This window comes from Podarcis tiliguerta, assembly GCF_965153285.1.
Source record: "Podarcis tiliguerta genome assembly, chromosome: 8".
In the NCBI taxonomy this organism is placed as follows: Eukaryota; Metazoa; Chordata; class Lepidosauria; order Squamata; family Lacertidae; genus Podarcis; species Podarcis tiliguerta.
Genome location: NC_139541.1, coordinates 47,650,968 through 47,672,840, shown reverse-complemented (window position 1 = coordinate 47,672,840; position 21,873 = coordinate 47,650,968). Strand labels below are relative to the sequence as shown.

General features: G+C 43.9%; 2 protein-coding genes across 2 annotated transcripts in view; both read left to right on the top strand.

Annotated features, from left to right (window-relative positions):
* LOC310683086 (polycystin-1-like protein 2) overlaps positions 1-10,810 on the top strand; it is a 47,023-nt gene extending 36,213 nt beyond the window's left edge. The window contains exons 35-43 of the mRNA XM_083452609.1: positions 1,289-1,474; positions 2,425-2,752; positions 3,487-3,620; positions 3,920-4,047; positions 5,426-5,586; positions 6,764-6,974; positions 7,634-7,735; positions 9,037-9,168; positions 10,394-10,810. Coding sequence (XP_083308735.1) covers positions 1,289-1,474; positions 2,425-2,752; positions 3,487-3,620; positions 3,920-4,047; positions 5,426-5,586; positions 6,764-6,974; positions 7,634-7,735; positions 9,037-9,168; positions 10,394-10,522 — 1,511 coding nt within the window. The 3' untranslated portion in view covers positions 10,523-10,810. The remainder of the gene's footprint in view (positions 1-1,288; positions 1,475-2,424; positions 2,753-3,486; positions 3,621-3,919; positions 4,048-5,425; positions 5,587-6,763; positions 6,975-7,633; positions 7,736-9,036; positions 9,169-10,393) is intronic.
* Positions 10,811-11,757: 947 nt separating this feature from the next.
* On the top strand, positions 11,758-21,414 carry GCSH (glycine cleavage system protein H). The gene is made up of 5 exons (XM_083453506.1): positions 11,758-12,211; positions 15,783-15,862; positions 18,567-18,630; positions 20,014-20,145; positions 20,705-21,414. Exons 1-5 carry the CDS (start codon positions 11,998-12,000, stop codon positions 20,800-20,802), a joined length of 588 nt encoding a protein of 195 aa, XP_083309632.1. The 5' UTR covers positions 11,758-11,997; the 3' UTR covers positions 20,803-21,414.
* Positions 21,415-21,873: the final 459 nt, after the last annotated feature.

Sequence of the window (21,873 nt, the reverse complement as noted above, 5' to 3'; positions counted from 1 at the left end):
GTACTTTTATGATTGCATACTGTGAGGGGAGAGAGAATGGGCTTTAAAAGAAGGCATGAGTTGGGGAGTTACTTATTTCCTTGTCAAGAAGACGGGGACAACAGGCGCCGCTGATTCACATAAAATGTGCTTGTCTAATTTATATGTATAGATGCACATTCAGAAATGATTACTGTAAACGTAAATAGAAATACAATAATCTCACCATGGGGAAGACTGATCAGTGAACTGTGTGCCGGGTGGTGCTGTGGTCTAAACCACCGAGCCTCTTGGGCTTGCCAATTGGAAGGTTGGCAGTTTGAATCTGCATGACGGTGTGAACTCCTGTTGCTCTGTCCCAGCTTCTGCCAACCTAGCAGTTTGAAAGCATACCAGTACAAGTAAATAAATAGGTAAGGTACCGGTAAACGTAAAGGGAGTGGGTGGCACTGTAGCTGGAAGGTAAACAGCATTTCCATGTGCTCTGGCACTTGTCACAGTCCTCCATGCGCCAGTAGCAGTTTAGTCATGCTGACCAGATGACCCGGAAAGCTGTCTGTGGGCAAACACCGGCTCCCTTGGCCTTGAAAAGCTAGATGAGCACCGCACCCCATAGTTGCCTTTGACTGGACTTAACCATCCAGGGGTCCTTTACCTTTTTTACTGCTTGCTGTTGATGGACAACTTTCAATGCCCCTTCTGCCTTGAAACAAGGCCCTCTCTTCTTTATAGGGTTCTTAATCTTTAAACTGGATTTGGGCTGGGCAGTAGGGAACTCTTCAAATAGAAGATTGTCCTCTGGGGCATTAAAAACAAACCAACAAGGACATGCCCAGTTTAGAGAAGCTATTATCTTAAGCGGTCCACAAAGTAAACATGGGAGGTTACCTTAGGGACCGTAAGCACAGTACAATTTTGTGTGTGTGCAAGACCTTAGTATTTAAAAATTAGAACCAAATGGAAATGAATATTGCCCCTCATAAAAACATATGCCACAATCATTACGCCATAATCCTAACAATATCTACTCAGTGGAATCTTAACAATATCTACTCAGAATTCAATAGGACTTACTCCCAGGTAACTCAATTACGATTAGGGTGGCAATGTTTGCTGTTGTGTTCTTGCACACTTCTTGAATTGTTTTTTAAGGTGTGTTTGCAAAGGTACAGAAAAACCTGTGTTCATACTACAATTGCACAAAGTAGAATGAGCCTTTTGCAATGTATTAGCTCCTGTCTGGAAGCACCATTGGAAACCTATTGGGTTTCTTCTTTGCTTTCATATTGCTTTGCTCTCCTCTCCCCAGCCTACCTGGGTTTCTTGTGGATGCTGCTTTTGGTTGCCTATGGGCAGCGAGATCCTAACTCCTATTACCTGAACAAACACATTGAGAACAGCTTCACAGACGGGTTCCAAGACGTCTTCAGTTATCAGGACTTCTTCAAATGGGCCAGAACCACCTTAGTCAGCAACTTGTACAGCTCACACCAAGGTACAGAAATTCATTTTGTTTCATTTCAGTTATTTATTAAATTTCTATACCACCCTTCATCCAAAGATCAGGGGCAGTTTACAATATAAAAACACAAAAATACATAACAGAGTAACAAACAAAAAGCCCATATATTGTTTAGTGAGCCGAAGGCCTGGGAAGAGTCCCAAAGCCCAGATACAGAGGCATGGAAGGCTGCATTTGGCCCTCTGGGCCTTAGGTTTCCCCTCTCTGCTTTAAAGCATCTCCTCTTCCAATATACTGCTGTCTGTACCCCAAAGTCATCAGTGGAAGCCATTCTGCAAGTACCCCCTGAGAAAGCGGCTGTAAGAGAGAGGGGCCGTCTCTCTTGTGGCTCCTCTGTTATGGAGTGCTATATCTTGGGATATTCACCCGGTGCTTACATTAATTTATTTTTTTGGCACCAGACACTTTTCAGTTCACCGAGTTGTGTTTTTTAAGGGCTTTCTTGTTCTAGCATGGACATATTTTTAATTTATTACTGGAATAATTTTAGGCTCAGCTGGCTGTGTTTTTTATCCTTATGGTAGTAATGAGGAGACTGAAACCTAGGGGCCAAATGTGCCCCACCAGGGATCTCTGTCTGGCATTCAGACTCTGGCCCAGTAGGAGATGCGGCCCTTCGACTGAAAAAGATCTGCCTTTTAAAGGATTTTATCCTTATGAAGTTTTTATACGAGCAAATACAGTTAGCATTGCATTGTGCTGCCTCAGTTGCTGCTTCTTAGTCTTGTTTCTTTGCATCTTGTGCTTTTATAGGGTTTGCTTGTCACTCAGACAACATTGCCATAAATAAAATAAATAAAATGAGTAAATATAAAACTGTTGGTAGGGCACGAATTAACTTTGAAAGCATTACAAATGACTGTGGAAGGATTTACCTTTTCAAACACTTTCTCTCCCCCTCCCCCCCCTTAAATTTCAACAAGGCTTTATCACAGATGGCAACTCCAAGCTGGTGGGCAGTGCCCGGATTCGCCAGGTGCGAGTGAAGGGCAACACCTGCCCAATAGATCCCAAACTGCAGCTGACGGTTGGCAAGTGCCATGCTTCTTATTCTTTCGACACGGAGGACATGGCAGACTATGGAGCGCACTGGAACATCTCTTCCCTTGATAACTCATCAGAACTCAGTTCTGCATGGCAGTATCAGAGCCAGTCCAAACTGAGAGGGCACCCAATCTGGGGCAAACTGGCTGTCTACAGAGGTGGTGGATATGTGGTTCACTTGGGGACAGATGCCCACAATGCCTCCAGGTAGCTTATCTCTGCTTTTTTGTGCTTCCACTGTAGTAGTGGTAGCAGCAGTAGTTTAATCAGTTAGATTAATTCAGGGGTTGGGAATCCTTGGCCTCACCTGGTTCTAGGGTCCCATCCCACCCATTAGCAGTTCAATGGGAAGCAACCAAGCAAGAGAAGATGGGGTGTTGATGTTTTGCAAAGCATGCAGTTGCAGCTCCAGATTTAGTACAGATTGGGAAAAGTCTTAGTAGAGAGGTAAACTTACGTTTCCTTGCAAATATGCCATAAGCATTTCTGCATTTTCTAATTGCATCCATGCCATTTCCAGGGTGTGACTGCATTTTGAAGTTTGGGACTTTGGATAGCTGTTAGGCAAGGCTTGCATTTCAATGGTGTATTGATATTATTTGTATTCTTCTCCTGGAGCTATAGAGTTCTTTTTACCTTTTGCACAGTCAAGCCAGATAAAGTCGGGTTGAGGGTGTCTATGCTGGCTGTGGCTAATGGGAGTTGTCTTTCAAACCATCTGGAAGGTGCTAGGTTGGGAAAGGCTAGTTTAGACCAATGGCTGATCTAAGGGCATTTCGAATGTTCTGGATTGAATGCTTTGTTACTGCAGGAAATGGGGTTCCACCCTCTTTTCTGCTGGATCTTCAGATTGGATTTGGCAACCTCTTGACTCCTTAGCATCTTAACATTTTTAGGACCTCAGCATGTGATTGCACATTCCTCACTTTGTATTTTGGCAGAATCCTCCAGTACCTCTTCAATAACGTTTGGCTGGATACATTTACGAGAGCCGTGTTTGTTGAGTTCACTGTCTACAATGCAAATGTGAACCTCTTCTGCATTGTAAGCCTCATGTTTGAAACCAATGCCTTAGGTAAGAGCCTGACATCTGCGCCAGTGTTTTCACGAAAGAAAAAAGCAGTGCCTACATTACTCTGGGAGTTTGCCTGGCACATTTTGTCTCTACATTACTGTAGTAATTCAATACCAGCTCAGCATATTACATGGATACAGTGAGCCAGACAGAAAAGGGAACAGGGTTTCCATACCTTTAACAGCTACAATACATAGAAGAGGGCATTTCATATTTGTACAGTTTGTCTTAACCCTCCACAATAAGCTGTACCTGCTGTCCAACAGAACAGAATACTGACTTCTGCTTTGATTTCGCAGGGGCCTTCTTCACGCGGTCTGAGCTGCAGAGTGTCCGGCTTTATCCATACACAGATGGTCTGCATATCTTTGTGATAGCAGCAGAAGTCATTTATTTCCTCTTTGTCATCTACTACATGGTGGGACAGGTAAGGATATCAGACTGGATCAAGCCAATGGTCCATTTGCTCCAGCATCCAACAGTAGCCAGCCACATGCCTCTGTGCGCAGTAGCACTCTTTTGCTCTTGGTTCTCAGCGACTGGTATTTAGAGGTATGGTACCTCTGAACAGTGGAAGGCATTCTCTTTCACCCTGAGCCAGGAAAGCGAACCTTGTTGGTGATATGAACCTGGAATTTCTTGTGCCACAGTTGAGAATAATGCTGCTAAACCAGCCTTCCACAAATTAGTCCTTCCAGATGTTTTTAAGTGAAGCTCTCACCATCCCTGGCCATTGCCCATATTCGCTGAGGCTGATGCAGGTTGGAAGTCATCAACATCTGAAGAATACACAGGTCCCCCATGGATTCGGGAGACCAGACACCCATATTGTTTGGTCACATATGTTCCAGGGCTTGCGAATCCTATCAGCAGCCCTGGCTGCCACCAGCCCTGACACTTAAGTGTTCCTGATTATTATAGTGCTTGTAACTCCTGCTGCCAGTCAACTGCCACACCTTGCAGGCACGGACTAAGTAACCCAGACAGTGTAATTGTATAGATGTCTTCTCAGAAATAAGTCCCGCACTTAGTTCTATGGGACTTTGTCCAGGTAGGTGTGCAGAGGCCTGCAGCCAAAGACTTGTAATGAGACAGCTGCCCTTCTTTTTGTGACCACCCTGAAGTTTTGGGATGCTTTCCTACAAACTGATTGGCTTTCTCTTTTGCATGGAATTTCCAGAACATCATTGGAGATAAAGGAGTACCTAAGGCTGCATTCAGACAGCACTTTGCTCCATTTCCCTGTCATTTCCGTAACTGTTGATTTCCATGTTTTATGTGATCTTTCACATGAAGTAAAAGCCACTTTTGGAAAAAGAAGCAGAATCTAGAAGAAATTTAGTGCCTTTTCCTTCTTATTTGGTTCCAGCAAGATTTTATTTGCAGCCATGTTAACCCAGGAAATTGCATACAGTTCCTACTTGCCATTTAAAATTTAGGCCCCCCCAAGTCTCTGCACATGCATCGCGAATATGGTTGGGAATAGATAACAAACAGTTTGCAGAGCAGAATGCTCCTTGCGGAACAGGCTAGACATCAGAAGTGTTTTCCTTAGCTTCTTTTCCATGTTGAATCTCCGCAGCTCAGGCAGCTGTTAAAAAGCAGAGGCAGCCGCCAGCCAGAAAAAGCTGGAGACCCTCTCTGCATTCCAGCAGCTCTCTCACTTAACTGACTGTGTGCTCCTTGGATATGAGGTCATGCTTGGCTAGTCATCGAAATGAGGTTGCATTGTAGCAACACAATCTGCCTTTCTCCCTAACGATCACTTAATGCATTCTTTGGAACTGAACACCTTGTTCCTGCAGGGAAAGCTCATGCGCGCTCTGAAATGGAATTACTTCCGAAGCAAGTGGAACCTGTTGGAACTGGCCATCATTTCCATCAGCTGGAGCGCCCTGTTGGTGTTTGTAAGACGGACAATCTTGGGCTTGCGGGACATCAGCTACTATCAGGAGCATAAGGATGAGTAAGGGCCCCCCTATCCTGCCACTTTGCAAACTCTCCATCCCATCAGGGGTAGAAAAGGGAAGAATTTTTAAGCAGCCTTTGTGATCTGTGGAATGCCCTCTGTGGAATTTGATGTCTGTGAATTCCAATGCAAACTGACCTGATTTGCATCTCCCAAATATAATTACCCTTTGATTTTGGCACTTGTTCAAATGCTGCAGTACAGTCCTTGGCATTAAAGAGTACCAAAATGTATTAAAATAAAAATGTATGGTTTCAGAAAAAGGTCTTTAGAAAAATGTGGTTTTAGTTTTTTTGTTTGAAAAAAGTTTTTAAATACAAGTTTTTTATATAATTTTGTGGATGTTTTTTTAAAAAAACTGCAAGCTCAAAATGGATGGGATGGGTCATATGAAATTCACATAGACCTTTTTTTTTTGCAAGGCGTTTTTTCAACTTTGTAATAGCTACTGCTTGCATCCATAAAGATTATATAAAATACAATTAATGTGCAGCTCCCAGGTTTTTGCTCTGAGAGAAGCTGTCCAATTTTTAAGGACTTGTGTTTCAATTGGAAAAGAATTGATTGGTTGGCTTGCTCAACTCCACCTTTCCTCCAAGAAGCAGCTCAAGGAGACAAACATGATTCTCACCTGCCATGTGAAGCAGATCAGGCTGAGAAAGAAAGAGACTTGCCCCAAAAAATTCAGTGAACCTTGTGGCTGAGCCAATATCTGAACCTAGGTCTCTTCAGTCCCAGCCTGACACTGTAACCATTACACAACACTGCCTCATTACTGGGACTGATAGAGCAGAGAGCAGAGAGGTCAATGACAGGCAGTGTGAACTAATTCTAGTTTAGGGAAGTTTTTAATGTTTGATGTTTTATTGTGCTTTTAATATTCTGTTGGAGCTGCCCAGAATGGCTGGGGAAACCCAGCCAGATTGGAGGGTTATAAATAAATTATTATTATTATTATTATTATTATTATTATTATTATCCTCTTCCCTGGTGAGTTTTTAAAAGCAACACTGAGACAAAAGAGGAGGAGGAAGCTGACATCTGGTTATAAGGAAGGAAAGAGGCAGGCAGGCAGGCAAGCAGGTGGAGGGTAACTAAGGTTGGTGGAGCCGTGCTCCATGTGCCCTAACAGAATAGCCTCCACTATGTCATAACGATTCCCATATTCCTTCAGGTTTGCAAGCTTCAACCAGACAGCGACTGTTGATGCAGTTCTGGGCTACCTGATTGCCTTTCTGGTTCTTCTTGCCACTGTGAAACTCTGGCATCTCCTGCGGCTGAACCCAAAGCTGAACATGATCACCTCAACCTTGAGGAGGGCCTGGGGGGACATATCAGGATTTGCAACTGTGATTATAATCATGTTCCTTGCCTACTCCATAGCGGTGAGTACCCATGTCTTCCATCTATTCCCAATTGGTTTTCTGGCTCTCTCTCTCTCTCCTCTCGCCCCCTACCAACCCTCCATAATTTGGATTAGTTTGCTCCTATTTTTTTAGAGTCCTGTCTGTTATACAGATGTAGTCAAAATGGTACCTTCCAGCTGCTGTTGGACTACAATTCCCATCAGCCCCAGATATCAAGGATGGTGACAATGGGTTCAACTTACTACACACTCGTCACCCTAAGGTCCCAGAGCAGGTTACAGCCACTTAAAATACAACATTAAAAACAGCTTGAAACAAATTACAACCCAAAGGTGGTTTCTTTCGGGGGGAAGTCATGACTCTTAAAGTGGTATGAGTGCATTAAACATATGCCGAAGCTGAGGCCTAAAGCGCAGGGGGCTTGTGAAAGCAACTGGCAGCAACAGTAATTATGTTTTCAAGCAGGGCTCATTTCTCAGTTGCAACCTCAGCTTTAACCTAAACCTTCATCTCTGCAGTAAAGAGACACCAACCGCTCCAATACACCCTGTGTCTCAGCAGAAAATTAACCATGTGTATTATGGAGAACCTAGTCTGCGCAGTCATCTCTGTCACTTGCTAACTGGCCTTGTGATTTGGGTGAGAAACTGTTTTCCTCCCATTTTTATAATTTGCAGACAAACTTGATATACGGCTGGAAGTTGAACTCTTACAAGACCCTGTTTGATTCTGCGGAGACAATGGTCAGTCTTCAGCTTGGAATCTTCAACTATGAAGAGGTATGGTTTATCCTTCGGAGGTTTTTTTCCTTGTAACTAAGGTTGAATTAAATTAAATGAACCACATATCTGTTGCCTTATTTATTTAGCACCATCCACACGCATAGTTTTGCCAACCCCATCTTAAACTATCTATATTTTGCAATGCCGTTCTCCAGCCAATAAATTTGTACAAAAAGCAAATGCTAGGGTAAAGTGTGCATGGCCATGCATCTATCAGCAAAAGTAACATTCAAAAATGTATCATATTAGGGAACATTGCTTTGCAAATATGTGTATATTAGGGAGAAAATGCATATAAACATGTGTCTATTATGGGGGGAAATGCCGTACAATGCTGGTGAATTTTCAGGACTTTTTTTTTTTTTAATGCAAACTACAGTGGTACCTCGGGTTAAGAACTTGATTCGTTCTGGAGGTCCGTTCTTAACCTGAAACTGTTCTTAACCTGAGGTACCACTTTAGCTAATGGGGCCTTGCCCTGCTGCTGCACCGCTGCCGCACGATTTCGGTTCTCATCCTGAAGCAAAGTTCTTAACCCGAGGTACTATTTCTGGGTTAATGGAGTCTGTAACCTGAAGCGTCTGTAACCTGAGGTACCACTGTAATGCGAAATGTGGAAAACCGAACTTAGGAAGAGAAAAATGAGAAACTGAGAGAAAATTAAATGTACAGATTCACCCATCCCTAGTTATCATAAGACAACCTTCCTCAACCTTGTTTGATTCCCATCTCCCATCATCCCCAGCCAGCATGGCTGATGGTCAGCAATTATGGGAGTCCGAAACATCAGGAGGGCAACAAGTTGGGAAAGGCTGTGGATGGGGCAAGGTTTTGAGCAAAGCAGTAAAGGCGAAATCACCTTTTGGGGTTTTGAAAAGCAGTTCTGGGTATAAAGGGGAAGAAAGGACGAAAGTTGACTAAGCAGGAAGAGACCTTTGGACAGGTGAGGGTGGTGGAAAAGGAGGAGCAAAAGTCACATTGGAATGGGAGAGGCAAGAGGAAACACTTTTTTTTTTACTTTTCATAATGCTACCCCCTGCTCCCACTGAAGTACGGTAGTATAACTTGTACATAAAAAAAAGCAACACATATCTTAAGCATTACTTATCCTCAAAATATACAAGGAAGCACTCTCTTCAGTATTAAGGCAGAGTGCATTTGGGCAAACATGATGCTTACACAAGACACCAGCAAACTGAATTGTTTAAATAATTCACAAGTACTGTCCCTGAAAATAATGTTCTCTTCCCTGAAGAAGACAACAATATCCCTTATTGCAACATATATGTCTCTTTCAGGTCTTGGACTACAATCCTATCTTGGGCTCCTTCTTAATTGGCTCCTGCATCATTTTTATGACATTTGTGGTGTTGAATCTCTTCATTTCTGTGATCCTTGTCGCTTTCAGTGAGGAACAGAAACATTATCAGGTTTGTCCACAGAAGTAATATGTGAATTTCCACATTTAAGGATGCCATCTGCCCTGGTCTGTACATATGTATGTATACTGGTAGATCCCACTAATCAAGGACCTGCACAGGCCGAGTTCATATGTAACACTACTTAACCATGGTTTAGTACTACGTACAGTGGTACCTCTGGTTAAGAACTTAATTCGTTCCGGGGGTCCATTCTTAACCTGAAACTATTCTTAACCTGAGGTACCACTTTAGCTAATGGGGCCTCCTGCTGCGCTGCTGCCGCACAATTTCTGTTCTTATCCTGAAGTAAAGTTCTTAACCTGAGGTACTACTTCCGGGTTAGCAGAGTCTGTAACCTGATGTGTTTGTAAGCTGAGGTACCACTGTACATGGACATCAGGCTTGCCTGCTCCCCTTCCACTCCTCCCATTACTTTCATTTTCAAAGAATGTTGTCCTGTTTTATGAACCAGGAAACCTGCCATACAACTAATTTCAGAACAAGCCAGTTTCAAACTGTGGATTGTGATGCTGGTTTGTTTAAGTAACTGGTTTGTTTAAAGCCAGGATTCCTGGTTCATACAACAAAACAAACAGATAATTTTTACAGAACAAACATCTGTAGATCTCTGCCTACTGGCTGTGCAGGAGGAGGAAAGGGGAGAGTCTGAGCCCAATTCTTTACTTGGACTCGTCACAACTCATCCACATGAGACTAAACCATGGTGTTAGCATTAAGTGTGGGGCCCTGGCCTGGTTCACATGACACAGTAATCCATTTTGCTTCTCCCTAGTCTTTTTACTCCTTCCTGCACTAAGCTAAGCCACGGTATGGCTCAGTGTGCTGTCCAAACCTCATCTTGTGATTGAGCTTGCTAACTATGAACTAGAATTAAGAATAACCCCCCAATACATTTTCCTGTTTGTCTTCCTTTCTTTTGGCAGTAATTTTCAGTATCTGTCTGCAGCCTAATCACATGCACATTAATCAGCAGGTTTACCGTAGTTGGGCTGACAATCTACTAACATTGAAATTCACATATCCCCCTGGCCACACTACATACAGTTTACTGCAGTGTGCTACTACAATGTTTAACATGACTGTTTTGTGTTCTACTTTTTCCTGCCTGTAGTTATCATCATCACCACAAATTCTACACAAGCCCAGGATGCAATTCACTGTTATATCTATACTCATACAAACTGTATTGTGTGTGTCTCTGTGTGCTTTTTAGGCTTCTGAAGAGGAAGAGATTGTTGACCTACTGCTGAAGAAAATTTGCAGCTTCCTTGGAATAAAATGTAAAACTGATCATAAACCAGCCTGTGAGAAGAAACTAGAAGAACCTGTGATGAGCAACTAACAACTGGGCTTCTTAACCACTTCAACTTACATCTGTTGCAGCTACCTTTAGATATTGTGGCTTCCATGTTTGTGAAATGTTGTGGCAGACAGCAGGATTACTTCCATTGACTGAGGTCTTGATGTGCTCTCCAATAATTGTACTTAAGATACTGGCCTTAACTCTGTACTGATAGATATGAAAATGAGTGCTTGACAGAACTATAGAACTGATGCTTGCTTGATTATGCATACTGCTTTATTCTGTACTTATTCCACAGTGTAGTATAATAAAAGCTAAGAATCCAAAGCGTTGTTCAGCTTCATTGTTTATAACAAATTACAAAATCATTACCAGTTCAATTCATAATTTATTCTTAGAAAATGCTTTATTTGGAAATGTATAAAATTATTCATGGTGTGGAGAACTCTGCTAACCCGGAGTTGTCCTAAAACATTAACTGAGGAAGTGGTGTCCACAGAGCATAGGAAGACACAAACAATAATGCTAGGACATGTATTGATTGCACACACAGTTTGCATTTCAACTGGCTGGAGGTTTAAAGTGTGTGTGTTTAATGGCTGAACCTATGGAATCAGAAGTAAGCAATGTAGCTAACTCCCAGAGAAGTGCATTATTAGATTGCACTTTAGCTGCTCCTAATAAATTAGCCATTATGCTATATGCTTTTAGTTATTTATTCATGTATTACATTTATATCTCACCTTTCCTTAAGTGCATGATTCTCCCCCTCCCCATTTTATCCTCCGCTGCCAGCCTGTGATGCAGGTAAGCTGAGAGACACGGAGTAGCCCAAGGTCATCTAGTGAGCTTCAAGGCTGAGGAAGGGATTTGAACCGTGGTCCTCCAGTTCGGAGTCCCAACACTCTAACTACTACACCACACTGCTCTTCGGCACACAGCTATCTGCATTTTGGGACTCTCATTAGAGGGAACAGGGCTCTATGGAGCTTGTCACGATGGGCTCCTAAAGTACAAAAAGTACCACTCCTCCACTTATTATGGGATGCACTCCTCTAACTTGTTTCCGGCGAGAGTAAAAACAAAACTCCTAAGGTTTTGTCAGAATAGTGTTTATATCGCTTGAAGCAAGCTTTTAGACGGATGACGAACTGCTTGTGTTGGCTCTTCCTTCTGGGGTGCTTTGTGCTAAATGCTACTGCTCTTAATTTTTTTACTGTTACTTTTTAAAAAACAACAACACGCCACTTTTTCTTTTTTGCAAGCCGCCCAGAGGACACGGTCGATGGGCGGTTAATAAATGCCTAAAGTAAAATAAAGCAAGCAGCTGCTGCCGCGGCAACCCCCTTCCCGCACGTCCCCCCCCCCCCCCGCACTCTCCTCCTCCTCCTCGCCGGCCAGGCCAAGCCAGGCCCCCTTCCGAAAGGCCCGCCTCCCCCTTGTCCTCCGCCGCCGCCTCCCTCGCCGGCTTGTCCCCTCTGGCCCCGGCCGCGTCTCTGTGCAGCGGCCCCGCCATGGCAGTGGCACTGGCGGCCTTACGAGCGCTGCGGCGGGTTGGGCCTGGCACGGCTTCTGCCGCCGCCGCTGCTGCACCTTGTGCAGCCGGCTTGGCCAGGCCCCGTCGCGCCTTAGTCGGCTGCTCCCAGGCCGCCTGGGCCAATAGCAGCAGCAGCAGCCAGGCCGCCCCGGCTCGGAGGCTCAGCACCAGCCCCGCGTTGCTGCTCGCCGGTGAGTCGCGGCGGGGAGGAGAGGAAGCGAGAGGGATGAACGGGCGCCGTGGGGCCACGGGGCGGAGGAGCGGGCGGAGCGGGCGGCGGAGGGTGCAGTGCAAGGGGCCCGGTCAGGAGGCAAGCTCTCCTGCGCAAGGAAGCTCTTTGCAATGAATGAGAGCTGCGGAGGAGCTCTCGTTGGGTGGAGGGAGGGGGTGCTGCTGCTACTGCTTTGCAACCCAAGGCTGCGCGTGCCTTTCTCAGAAGGAAGCCCCTGAGAATCGAGGGGCGGCTTACTCCCAAGTAAGCGTGCCTAAGAGTGCAGCTGGGCAGCCCAAACTTGTGCGGGTTTACCTCACTTAAGTTCAAAGTGGCGTATACCACCAGCAGCCGGTCATAGATTTGCAGCTTGTTTGCTGCTACACACCATGCATTTAAAGCACACCCCCTGTCCCCAATGAATCCTGGGAACTGCAGTTTGAGCAGAGCTACAATTCCCAGCACCCTTAACAAACTACAGTTCCTGAAGTTCTTTTTGGGGGGGTAGGGGGATATGAGTTAAATGTGTAAGTAAAGGTAAAGGGACCCCTGACCATTAGGTCCAGTCATGACTGACTCTGGGGTTGCGACGCTCATCTTGCTTTATTGGCCAGGAGAGCTGGTCATGTGGCCAGCATGACTAAGCCGCTTCTGGCAAACCAGAGCAGCGCACGGAAATGCCTTTTACCTTCCCGCCAGAGTGGTACCTATTTATCTACTTGCACTTTGACGTGCTTTCAAACTGCTAGGTGGGCAGGAGCAGGGACTGAGCAACGGGAGCTCATCCCGTTATGGGGATTCGAACCGCTGACCTTCTGATCGCCAAGTCCTAGGCTCTGTGGTTTAACCCACAGCACCACCCGCATCCCTCAGTTAAATGTGTACAGAGCCTCAAAAACTGCAGTCCTAAACACACCTGGGTGTGAGCCCCATTGAGTTCAATAGGACTTACTTTTGAGTAGACATAGTTAGGATGGAGCTTTTCAGTACTGCAATCCTGAGCACATTTATTGGGAGTAAGCACTGTTGAACACAGTGGGACTCACTTCGGAGTAACATGCCTAGGATTTAATTATTGGGATATTTAACCTATTGAGGCAGGAGGGAAGGGATTGCTTTGGTTGACCCAGCTATGGGTGTTCAAACTTAAAATCTGTCTTGTGTGCAGTACAGCGTTTGTGCTGTTATTGGCTCATGGGCTGCCTTTATGCAGTCTTTACCCTAGCAGGATTTGAATCATGCTTCCTGCATGCCCAAGACCTAATCAAAGAATAGAGGTCAGGGTTGCATTCCTTCATTACCCCATAAATGTTAATAAACTTCCATGGAAGCACTGTTGTCCGTACAGGGTTAATTTTATTGCAGCATTTGCTTAGTTTGCCATTCATATCCAGTGACACACCCACTCTGATTGGATCTGACTCTTTGGACTGGGTCTTGTGTTGCTGTGCGGCATAGTAATTTATTGCATTGCTTGTCATTCCCTATGCACCCTCATTTTTTTCTCAGATTAAATTCTGCAAGATGAGGATGGAGGGTTTTTTTCTTTTCTTTTTTTCTTTGCAGCAGGCATATGGAATTAGGGTCATGAGATTTTACACCACAGTACTGTTAATGTAACCTCAGGCCCAGGTGGATGAATGCAACCCTCTATGCCTCTCGGTATGGCCTTCAGGACTCTTTCCAGGCTACACCCTTTCCCTAGGCCGCATCCCACACCAGCCCTGCTCTGTACTATTACCTGCTTGTAATGTGTCCTTGAACTCTGATAATTCCTATTGCTTGCCTGGACGGAGCAGGGCTGTTTATGTGGAAACCTCTGGTGCCTGGAATGTAGCCTACTGTACAAAGGTAAGAGTTGCATCCCTTGCCCACACCACTTTTGCTTTTGTACCCAATTGGAAGGTTGCCCACAAGGCAGTGCAGCCCTTGGGCTGAAAAAGGCCCTGCCATCCCTATATTCACTTGAATGGTAGATTGTGCTGCAGAACCTCTTTCAAGTGGTGTATGCATATTGGTGGGACCACTAAGTTGTGCTTGCTCATGGTGGAGAAAAGGGGGGAGAAAGATTTAGGGAGAGGGTCCCGGGAGGGGAGGCACAGCTTTATATTCACACAAGATTGGGCAAAGGACTCTGTGCGAGTGGTGTGAGATTTCAAGGGTACTAGGCGTGCTTGCCCAGGGTCTGTGTTTCCTTTGGGACAGTGAGGTGCAGAAGAGACTGTGGCATCTTGATCATATATGGTTTATTTACACATATTTACAACCTGAGTCTAGATAGAGGAAGTTCCCAGCATTATACTCCAAGGGGGTCTCTTGCTTCTCTCATAGGGGCAGGAGCAGATCTCCTGTTCCTCTCACGGTTGCCATGTTGGAGCCAAAAACTGCCAGCAAACATTCGACTTGGCCTCTATTTTCCTGCTTGCCAAACCGCAAGCCCACCGCAGTTGTGCCCCTCCCTTCTGAAACTGGGCTTTTGTCTCTGCTAACTCATTCTCACCTCAGGAGGGGATTTTCCCATTTGTTTTGCTGCCCAGAGAGTCTCTGTGAATAGCCTCTTTGATCAACCATTTCTTTGTGGTCTTCTAATGGTCCATCTCTCTAGGCAATTACTTCATCAGGAAAGCAGCCTGGCTTTTTTTTAAGGTGGCTTTTTTAACAGGCTAAGTTCAATGTTTGGCACCCCAGATTTAGAAAGGGGGTCCAGAATTAGAAGGGGAGTCCAGGCATCCCACAGATTTATAGCACTGTGGGTTATTTTATGATATTTGACTGTGGTGTGTTGACTGGAATCCCAGCTTTTCGCGCTGGTTTTAATTCACTTCAGGGAAGTGCAAACATAATTCATAGATGGACATTATCCAAAGGAGCTTCACTCCTTAGGACTTCTGGTGTGTAGTCCTGAACAATAATAAAAATCACCACTGCAGAAATAATATGTGGTAAATCAAATGTACTGAAATAGTATGTGGCAAATCGTTTCTAAGACTACCAGACTGCAGATTGGGATGGCTCAGGATGTTGGATCTTTTACTTCTGCCCCATGTAAAAAGACTCATCCACTCTGAACACTGCTGTGCAATTTCCTCCTCTGAAATTGGAACAGTAGGAGATGTGTCTCTCTACCAGACTAAGACCTGGGAGACCTGGGTTCTGGTCCTCACTTGACCATGAAGCTCACTGGGTTATCTTGGGCTAGTCACAGTCTCTCAGCCCAGTCTACCTCACAGGGTTGATGTGAGTATAAAATGGAGGGGAAAGAACTATGTATAAAACCACCTTTACCTTCGTGGAGGAAAGGTTGGATATAAATGTAATGGTGAATGAATGAATGAAATTGATGCACAGTTTGGATTTGGGAGTGGGTTTTTTGGGGGGTTTCTGTACTTGAAATAGGAAAGCAGGCTATCTTTTTCTAATTCCTCCTTGCAAACTTGGAACTAGGAAATCAAGTGCTTTTTTATGTTGATGCTTTTTAAGGTAAAACATTGAGGCAAAAATGTGTTTAGAGAAAGGAAGGTGTATTGAAATGTTCTGTTTGCTTCATTCAGCCCGTCGATTCACAGACAAGCATGAATGGATAACAGTTGAAAACAGTATTGGAACCGTAGGAATCAGCAACTTTGCACAGGTACTGCTTCACGCGCTCTCTCGCTCTCTCTCAGCTTTGTGCTGCAAAATTGACATCTATCAGCCTTTTCTATTGGCCTTGGTCTTTGGCTCCTTTATTGCCTATTCTGCATGTAGAGCCAAATTGTAGACTTGGAACTCCAACATTATTGGCCACTTTAAACCATCCTCTCCTCCCTTCAGCACTTTGACTCTGTGTCTTACACTTAGGACTCAATGGGAACCTTGGCTCAAAGCATTTATTGCTTTTTGTTTGTTTAATTGTTGATAATACTTTTTAATGCGTTTATGGGGCTGAATACGTCCTTGTAACAGGGGTTGGAAAATCCCCAGGTGCTTGGTTAGTTCCCTATGCACCTAAATATTTCAGTAGGGTCTATGATTTTGCAGACAGAACAACAACAAAATGGCTGTGTGTGTGCTGGAGTCTAAGAAATAGAAATGTTTACTACCCTGCTTATATATTTATTGCCTCGTTTGCAGTGGTGGTGGTGATGATGGATAGCACTTGAACCTTTGCTCTCTGCATAGGAACCATGCAATTTCTTAAATGAGATTGGGACTGCAAGTGTCATTTGGTCTGCATCCATCTTGGCTGGTTGCAACTTGCGCAAGACCCAGAGCAGAGCTTTCTCATGGCATCCTTGAAAAGTTCCTCCATTCCTCATCTGTAAAAATAAAGGGCAGCTGTTTGAAAAGGCTTTCCTTACTGCCCAAAAGCACCTGGCCAAATTTTATTGTGTCAAAAAATTAGGGCAAAGCGTGCATAATTAGACGTGTTGTATTGGTGAAAATAGCATAGAAAATGCATCATATTAGGGAATATTGCTTTGCAAAAACATGTAGATTAGAAAAAATAGTATACAGAAATTAGGAGAAATTTGTGCTAAAATGCTGATTAATTTTCATGAGGACTTTTTTAAAATTGCAAACTGATATAAAAATGTGGAGTGCTAAATTTCAGAAAAACTGAGAGAAAATTGATGGATTCACCCATCCTTAACCAGCAGACAGACTGCCACATAGGCAGATCCTTGCCCTATGCCTACCTTTGACAATTTTGTGCCCTCCAGCTGTTTTGGACTATACCCATGGTTGGGGCTCTTGGGAGTTGTAGTCCATAACAGCTGGAGGGTAACCGGTTGGCAGGGGTTGCCCTATGCTATGCTATGCCAAAGCCAGAGATACTGTAACCAGTAAAGTTATGGCCATGTTTAACCCATCCACAGATCTTGTGGTATTTCATTGTTCTTGCTTATCTAAACCTAGATATGCCTGGTGCACAACCTATTAATTAATTATTTGTTTGTTTGTTTTCTTGAACATTAATAGTAATAACACACACAGCCAGTGTGGTGTAGTGGTTAAGAGCAGTAGTCTCGGAATCTGGGGAACCGGGTTCGCTTCTCCGCTCCTCCACATGCAGCTGCTGGGTGACCTTGGGCCAGTCACACTTCTCTGAAGTCTCTCAGCCCCACTCACCTCACAGAGTGTTTGTTGTGGGGGAGGAAGGGAAAGGAGAATGTTAGCCGCTTTGAGACTCCTGAAGGGGAGTGAAAGGCGGGATATCAAATCCAAACTCTAATAATAATAATAATAATAATAATAATAATAATAATAATAATAATAATAATATTTTATTTATATCCCGCCCTCCCCAGCCGAAGTCGGGCTCAGGGCGGCTAACATCAATAAAATAATACAACATTCTAAAATCATTTCATTATAAAATTAATTCAAATCAAATTAATGGCAACCATTAGGCTGGAATTCACAGCAGAACAAGGAAGCTTGCAACAGGTTAAATAAAATCAGTCTCTAGCTCTCTATAAAACATTTAAAAGTCAGTAGATGCTGGTTGGCTTAAACAAAAATTCTTACAGTAAAGGCCTGTCTGAACAGTGCAGTTTTTGGAAGATATCTGAAAGAAGGGACGGTTTTTGCTGAACCTCGACATGGAAGACAGTTCTACAAAGCAGGCGGGGGAGACCTGACCCTCATGGTCCCTTCCCACTATACAATTCTATGATCAGAGGGTCTCAGGGATGAAGGCAGAGTACAAGGGATCAGGCGGTCCCTAAGGTACCAAGTTGTGTAAGGGCTTTATGAATTAACACAAGATGCTTGGAGCAGGCCCAGTGGCAAAATCAGCAACCAGTGTTGCTCTCCTTGTTGCATTGTAAGAGGGAGGTTGGAGCAATTGCTGCAATATAATGCACACACAAAGGTAGTCTGGGAAAGGGGGGCCTGGTCCTTCCCTAACAACAGCTGTAAGTGGCTGGATGGTAGTAACATGGGTCTTTGTGTGTCTCAGGTGCTCCTAAACTGGTGTGGCTGAGAGACTCCACAGCTGCTTCTCTCTTCATTCATCACCTTCCAGTTTGACTTTGCTGTGTATGAGAAGCCAGTTATATTATCCTTGAGAAATCAGTCATGTTTATGACTTGTTTGTGATACAGTTCATTTGCCAGACTAAAGTGTATTCAGAGACAGGTGTGGGAAGCTTTGCAGCCCATGTTTGATATGGTTTTTGGGAACTGCAATAGGAATAGTGCCACCAGCTTCTGGGGTGTGTGGATTATAACGTGGTGCATTGGTTCCTTGCTTAAATTCTTGCCAAGGGGAAGGCGGGGGGTGGGATTCCAACTTTTCGATAGCTTTCTCAGTTAACAATTCTTGCTGATGTCTGAATGTTTTTATTTCAGGAAGCACTAGGAGACGTTGTTTATTGTAGTCTTCCAGAAATTGGAACAAAGCTGAACAAACAGGGTAAGCGATTTTCTTTACTTTTTGGCACTTTTAACACATTGCAACATTGACAGAAAGCAATGCATTTTGATTTAAACGGTAGCGTCTTTCTTGGATTAGAACCCCAAAGGCTAATTTAGGTATTTTTCAACAGCTTGAGCATAGCAAGTTGTTTGTTTGTGTATGTGTGTGTGTTTAAGGACTTTGAATAAAAGGTTCCTTCTGCTTCCCCAGCTCCAGTGTTATGGCACAAGCAACTTTTAAAAGATCATTACTTTGGAAAGTTGGTCATGTGGAATTGGGGTGGGGTAGGTGGGGACCTGTTGTTGGAAATTACATCTTTGGACTTGCTTACGCAAGCGGATCTAACCCACTGAGATCTAAGCCTTCTCCTTTCATAGCCTCCACTCTTGTAAAGAGGGAGAGGAAACATAGTTTTTCCTCTCTAATGTTGTGTACACATTATACCAGCTTTAAAACAAAGTAGTGTTGTTTCTTTCCTGCTGCATTTCAAACCACATTTGCACATCATTATTGCACACATCAGTACAGTTGGATGTGTTGCCAGGTGGCCTGCTGTCTGTCTGCACTAATGGATGGAGAGGGGATGTGGCTGTTTTCTTATGGCTTATGTTTTTCTAATCGGATCAAAGCTGGCTTGGGGAAAAACACATCAAAATGAAATATTTCTCAAGAAACTACAGGATCGTAGCTAACGGAATGTGTACACGGCTTCACATAGGGAGTGCACTGGATGCAGAGTAAAGGTGTACATCACCTAGGCTGAAATTGAGCTCCTATACGGCCTAGGACCCTCGTACCTACGGGACCGCCTCTCCTGGTATGCCCCACAGAGAAACTTACGGTCTTCAAATAAAAACATCTTGAAGGTCCCAGGCCACAGAGAAGTTAGGCTGGCCTCAACTAGAGCCAGGGCTTTTTCGGCCGTGGCTCCGATCTGGTGGAACACTCTGTCACAAGAGACCAGGGCCCTGCGGGACTTAACATCTTTCCGCAGGGCCTGCAAGACAGAACTGTTCCACCAGGCCTTTGGCCAGGGCACAGCCTGACTCCCTCCATTGGCAATCTTCGCAGAGCTCTGGCCCAATGGTTGCCAGTGGCTTGAATTAATTAATTTTATAATGAATGATTTTAAAGTGTTGTTTGTGCTGTTTTATTGTTGTTAGCCGCCCTGAGCCCGGCTTCGGCTGGGGAGGGCGGGATATAAATAAAATTTATTATTATTATTATTATTATTTACCTGAATTCCTAATCTTTCAACACTGGAGCTTCCTGCCTTTAGAAAATTCTTGTGGCAGCGCAAAGTAGCTCTCAACTTCCTCGAAGCCCAGTTAATTCAGTTTCTAAATTAAATGCTTTGCTCTCTTCAATTCTGTATTTCAGATGAGTTTGGTGCTTTGGAAAGTGTGAAGGCTGCTAGTGAACTCTATTCCCCACTCACAGGAGAAGTAACGGAAATCAACACTGCCCTTGCTGATAATCCAGGACTTGTCAACAAATCTTGCTACCAAGATGGTAAGGGAGGCATCTTAACTTTGCAAAAGTGTTTCCAGCATCATTGAGTTGGAAGGATAACAGTGGAACTCATTTAGCATTGTCTTGTGCTTGCGGCTGTGAGGTTTATTTGAAAGCATTTTTATCCCATTCATCGGCTGAAAAATGCTCACAAAGCATTTTATAAATATCAGTGATAAGGTAGTCCCTACTCTCAGGCTGATGGAAAAGGGACAGGGAGAGAGGAGGAGCAAAGCAAACTCAGCACTATTTCTTAGGTCCAGAGTTCTTTTTATGACCATTCTGAAAAGATTGCAAGGAAAGGGAGAGCCAAGAGTTGCTGATATGTCAGCAGAGAGGCCCTGCAGTTCCATCTCCTTTTCTCCTGTAGCCACAAATGGAATGGCTTATATATGTATTCTCACCTTCAACTAGTGAAAAGTTACCTATTTCCTATGAGACTTTTATGCTTGTCAACATGAATGGAAATTGCTATGGTCAAGAGCCAGCATTTTACTAGCGCTCCAAGGAGTTGTGTGTGCTGCTGCTGCTTCTAATTGAGTTGCTTTTATGCTCATAGGTTGGCTTATCAAGATGACTGTGGATAACCCTTCAGAATTTGATGAACTCATGAGTGAAGATGCATATGAAAAATACATAAAATCTATTGAGGAGTGATCCAAATGTTAACAGTAAACCAATGCAGACCATTTTCTTCACTGTAGATTGTCCTAAATTAGTGGTGTACAGAAGGTTCAACTCTGAGCAGCTTATCCAGGAAATTTTCAAGGAAAATATGCTGCCTTTGATTCAAATTGTGCTGATCTATGCCCACAAGTGACTGCAAGTCAAAACATTTTCATTTGGGGTGGCGTGTCTATCTTCACTTCTAGTACATGTATTGTTTTTTAGTCGAATAAATGTAATTATAGGATGTCAAGAGTTTGAAGTTCATAATTACATCTGGAGTAGAATAACCTTTGTTCCTAAAATAAACCTAAGCATTGATAAAGTAGAACTGTAACAGCCTTAATTTCACAGCACAAAGTGTGCTTCTCAGCTCCACGGGTTTTATTCCCTCCCCAAGACAGCAGTCTGCTTTCAATCACGTTTTGTAATATTAAGGCTGCATTGCTGCCTTCAGAATTAGTGAAGGTTCCAGGTGACTAGAGCAGAACCAGATTTCACCTTTTTAAGTGAAACTGTGGAGGTGTGGCCATCCTCTGCAGATAAGGCTCCCTGCTTTGCCTTGGAACAGATAACAGAAGTTAATAAAAAATCCTGACTTTACCAAGTGTGTTTGCTGTTCTTTTTGTGTGTGTTCTACAGTAGCCTCTCTGGGATTAATATTTAAATGATGAGCTTTCAGGTGGCATTTTGGAATGTGCAGGATCAATCTGCAGTGTAATGCATTTGGCTGATTGGAGTGTCTGCCCTACAAATTCTAAGCAATGTTTTGAAACGGTCAAATGAGCTGGGTTAGGTTATCTGGGGAACTGAATCCGTAGTACAGTGGTACCTCAGGTTAAGTACTTAATTAGTTCCGGAGGTCCGTACTTAACCTGAAACTGTTCTGAAGCACCACTTTAGCTAATGGGGCCTTCCGCTGCTGCCACGCTGCCGGAGCACGATTTCTGTTCTCATCCTGGAGCAAGGTTCTTAACCTGAGTTAATATTTCTGGGTTAGCGGAGTCTGTAACCTGAAGCACCTGTAACCTGAAGCGTATGTAACCCGAGGTACCACTGTAG